Source organism: Ctenocephalides felis, unplaced genomic scaffold (assembly GCF_003426905.1).
Source record: "Ctenocephalides felis isolate EL2017-DRISC unplaced genomic scaffold, ASM342690v1 CF-g0.4_SCAFFOLD_01886, whole genome shotgun sequence".
In the NCBI taxonomy this organism is placed as follows: domain Eukaryota; kingdom Metazoa; phylum Arthropoda; class Insecta; order Siphonaptera; family Pulicidae; genus Ctenocephalides; species Ctenocephalides felis.
Window position 1 is genome coordinate 50,501,451 of NW_020538040.1, and position 3,917 is coordinate 50,505,367.

Sequence of the window (3,917 nt, forward strand, 5' to 3'; positions counted from 1 at the left end):
GATTTTAACAGTAAGTATAATTTTTGTTTACATTTCTATCGGTTCCATACCAATGTTTATCCGTTAGACTTTAGACATAGATTTCGTCTCTATGCAGTTAAAGCAGTACCAATGCTTTGAAAAAACGTTCAGAATTTTCAAAATATTTCAAAATAAGGAAAACATTTTTTTTTCAAAGTCTTTTTTTCAAAAAAGGTAAATTTTTGTCAAAATTTTATAGTTTCTCAAAAATCTAATTTTTTCAAAGTAATTTTGTTTCAAAAATGTTAATCTTTTTTTAAAAAAAAAATAATTATTAGTACGGGAAGTTGCAGCAATTTGCCTTAAGGCACGATGCCATGCGCCCCACTAGTTGTGAATGGATTCGTTCGTTTCAACCAATAGGGAAGTAGTACTTTCTGATGCGGTTTATCATATTAGGTAAGGTAGCAAAGCAAGCTAAAACAAATCTCACTCATGGCATGCAATCTTTCTTGCATCGTGTGTAGCAATTAAACGGCTGGAAAACATATTATGAAATCTAGCGCCGACAACCGCGACAAAATCAAGCATGCTATCAAACCCAGAAAGCAAGCGGCGTGTGAACAGGGCTTAAGTTTAAAAAATAATCAGTCTATTCAAAAAAGGCACATTTTTCAATACATTCATTTTTTTTTCAAATCTTTTCAAAATGTTATTTTTTTCTTTTCTGAGCTTTTAAAAAAATTAAATTACGGTACGGAAAGTACCAGCAATTTGCCTTAAGGCACGATGCCACCGCCCCACCACCAAACCATGAATACATCCAAATACATCGTATTCTAATTGTCTAGGCCCACCACCATTAGTTTTATTATTGTCTTAGGGGGCGTCTATTAACGTGAGCGAGCTTTTAAGGATTTTTAGACCCCCCCTCCATCTTGGTGATATTTGGTGATATTCAAAATTAACCCCCCCCCTCCCCCACCAAACATTACGTGTATTTTTAGTTACGTGAAAAAACTGTAAAATTTTTGATTTTTTTTTAAATGTTTGAACTTTTTCATAAATAATAGTAAAAAAAAATAAATACACGTGATATCTTGTTATACCTCTCCCTCCCCCACGTGATATTTCGTGATTTTTTGTCAACACCCCCCCCCCCCCTAAAAACCTCACGTGATTAATGGACGCCCCCTTATGATTGTTTCGGTATGTCTCGGTCGCAAAGTCGCAAACCTTTGGTGTCACCATCTGTCGGAATTAGGACGCAGACATATTTACTCTTGTATATTTGGATTTGTCATTTGCTTTAAAAGTCAGCTGTTTTTTTCGATTGAAAAGTGTTATTTGTTGGTTATGCAAATGATTATAAATCAAGTAGTACGGAAAACTGTTAGCGTAACTCATAAAATATTTACCACTTACAATTGTCGAAATTTATCCATAATCAACAAAAAGTCTCAACCAAATAAGCAAGGTATTGATGAAATTCAAATATATTCATTTAAGTTAAAATTAGTAAAGTTAACAAACTTTTACAGTTCTAGATAAGCATGACATCAAATTACCGGAATATATGGAACTATATTATTTTGAAGAAGATAAAATTGATTTATTGCATTCGATGATTTCAAATATGATTGTACTAAAAGAATTTGTTACACCTCAAGAAGAAGAAAATCTTATGAACGAATTGGAACCTCTATTGAAGAAACGAAGATATGAATTTGATCATTGGGACAATGTGAATATATAATAGACCAATACACTGGGGCCTCGCTTTACGGCCTAGATACGTTCCACGAGACTTGGCCATAAAGCAAAAAGCCGTATAACGAAACAATTATTCTAAATTCAATGGGATCGGTTCCAAATTTAATAAATATATAATATGGTTTATCATTCAAAATGCATTTTGTTTTTTTATTTTGTTAAAATTATAAACATATTTAACAAGAACATCAATTTTACATAAAATAAGAAACTTCAAAAACATTACATAATTTTCAAATAAAAATGAAACAACTAAAACCTACAGATCACTGTCACCATCATTTTGCGCTGGTGGTTTGAAAAATTTGTCTAAAGTTGTTTGTCTTGCCTTCTTCTCTATTTCTTCCTTTAGTGATTTATTTCCTTGTTCAAAATATGAAAAAGCGCTCGACATGATTTTTGATGTTAGCTGTTTGGATACAACAGGTTCTGTATCTTCATCAATTGCCGGCTCTGCTTGCAACTGAATGAGTTCCTCATATGAAAGGGGTTCCCTATTAGCTGCAAGTAGATCCAGCACATCAGATTTGTTTAAATCTTCAAAACCGTGATTGCGCAATATAACGACATAGAGAAAAAAAAGCCGTTATAGCAAAACATTTTAGGCCATATATCGAAAACCTACCTCAATTAAAGAGGGCCGTATAGCGAGGCCTGGGTGTACTTGTCATTTACTAATTTTTTTTTTACAAATATTAGATTTTTTAAATTGCCTTAGTATTCCAAAAGTCTTTATTCAGATTTTTAAAATTATATTTATCAAATATCTGCAATTTAGGCAAACTAGTTCATATATTATTAGTATTTGAATAAATATATATATATATAGTACAAATATTATAGTCAAGTACAGTGAGCTGTAATCACTTAAATGATTTCTTTTAAAAAAAACCTTTATTTTTAACACTTTATTGTTATAAATTCTTAAATGTCATGTTAATTATAAATATAAAATAATAGATATAGTTTTTGAGTGAGAGACCATTAAGATTACCAAAGGTCAACATAACACTTTTATGTTGTTTATTTTCACAAATTTATTAAACTATACTTTTTTTTAGGCTATACATGGTTTTCGTGAAATAGAACACAAAAAATGGAACAGTGATAATGACAAAATATTGCAACGAGTGAGAGATGTAGCATTTGATAAGAAGTCTGTGGAAAATGTCTTGGAGCATGTACATGTTTTAGATTTGAGCAAAGATGGGAAAATTAATCCTCATGTTGATAGCATTAGAGTACGTTTAGGTACATTAGAGTACCAATGATTTTAATTGATTTAAAAATATAACATTTTTATAATTGTTTATTTCTATAAGCTTTAACATTAAATTTAATTTAATAATAATGTATATTAACATTGCTATAAAACAGCTTCACCATGTACAATAGTTAATGCCATTTATTTTTTTGAGAAAGTTAAAAAAAATTTCTATTGATTTTTTTGTTATTGTATGCAATACTAACTTTTCTTTACAATATTTTCTAATATAATTATTCACTTGGTATTTATTATAATTCTGTTAAAAAAAAACATTTGGCTGTCATAGTTTTGTGGCCATACAATTGCTGGATTGAGTTTGATTTCAAATAGCGTTATGCGTCTGACTAGGGCAGTGAGTGAAGATTCTAACATGACTGCAGATGATGAAACAAAAGTACTAGCAGTGAATGTATATCTTGAAAGAAGATCACTATACATAATGAGGTAAATTATAATATCATTTATCAAAATAACTATTCCAAATGAATGCAATTTTAAGTAATAATTGATACTGATCTTTACAGGAATGTAGCTCGCTATGATTTTGCTCATGAAATATTAGGAAGTGATAAGTCTTTGTTCAAAAATAATGTTGTTACGAGGGATAGAAGGATATCTGTAATATGCCGAAATCATCCATAATGTATATTGAAGATTCCTGTACTTTTGTTAGTAATAATAAAATTGAACTTTGTTCAATTTTTTTTTACTGTTTTACTCATAGTGCATTTTCAATTTTGGGTTTTATTTAGACTGATTGGGACTCTAGCATTCATGTAACTTAATGTTAAATAATTATTTGATAGTACTCCAAAATTTTAAAATGAATTTTTTTTTGTTATGGTATTGGAATTGTTTGGACAAAATTTTAATTAGCACCATTTGATCCTGGTTTTGCAGATGCTACTCAAAATAT

General features: G+C 29.9%; 1 protein-coding gene and 1 pseudogene across 1 annotated transcript; both read left to right on the forward strand.

The window, feature by feature from the left end:
- Positions 1-1,203: 1,203 nt before the first annotated feature.
- Positions 1,204-3,643, forward strand: LOC113377951 (alpha-ketoglutarate-dependent dioxygenase alkB homolog 7, mitochondrial-like). Its single transcript, XM_026618418.1, has 5 exons — positions 1,204-1,438; positions 1,503-1,705; positions 2,796-2,975; positions 3,288-3,445; positions 3,526-3,643. The coding sequence occupies exons 1-5, from the start codon at positions 1,318-1,320 to the stop codon at positions 3,641-3,643; spliced, it is 780 nt and encodes a 259-aa protein (XP_026474203.1). The 5' UTR covers positions 1,204-1,317.
- LOC113375049 overlaps positions 3,643-3,917 on the forward strand; it is a 2,456-nt pseudogene continuing 2,181 nt past the window's right edge.

What these genes read in the sequence shown, in the direction of transcription:
- LOC113377951 (XM_026618418.1), top strand. Translation starts at nt 1,318, where the DNA reads ATGCAAATGATTATAAATCAAGTAGTACGGAAAACTGTTAGCGTAACT. An exon ending in CTCATGTTGATAGCATTAGA is followed by an intron (nt 2,976 to 3,287) that starts GTACGTTTAGGT and finishes TGGCTGTCATAG; the next exon opens with TTTTGTGGCCATACAATTGC. An exon ending in AGATCACTATACATAATGAG is followed by an intron (nt 3,446 to 3,525) that starts GTAAATTATAAT and finishes TGATCTTTACAG; the next exon opens with GAATGTAGCTCGCTATGATT.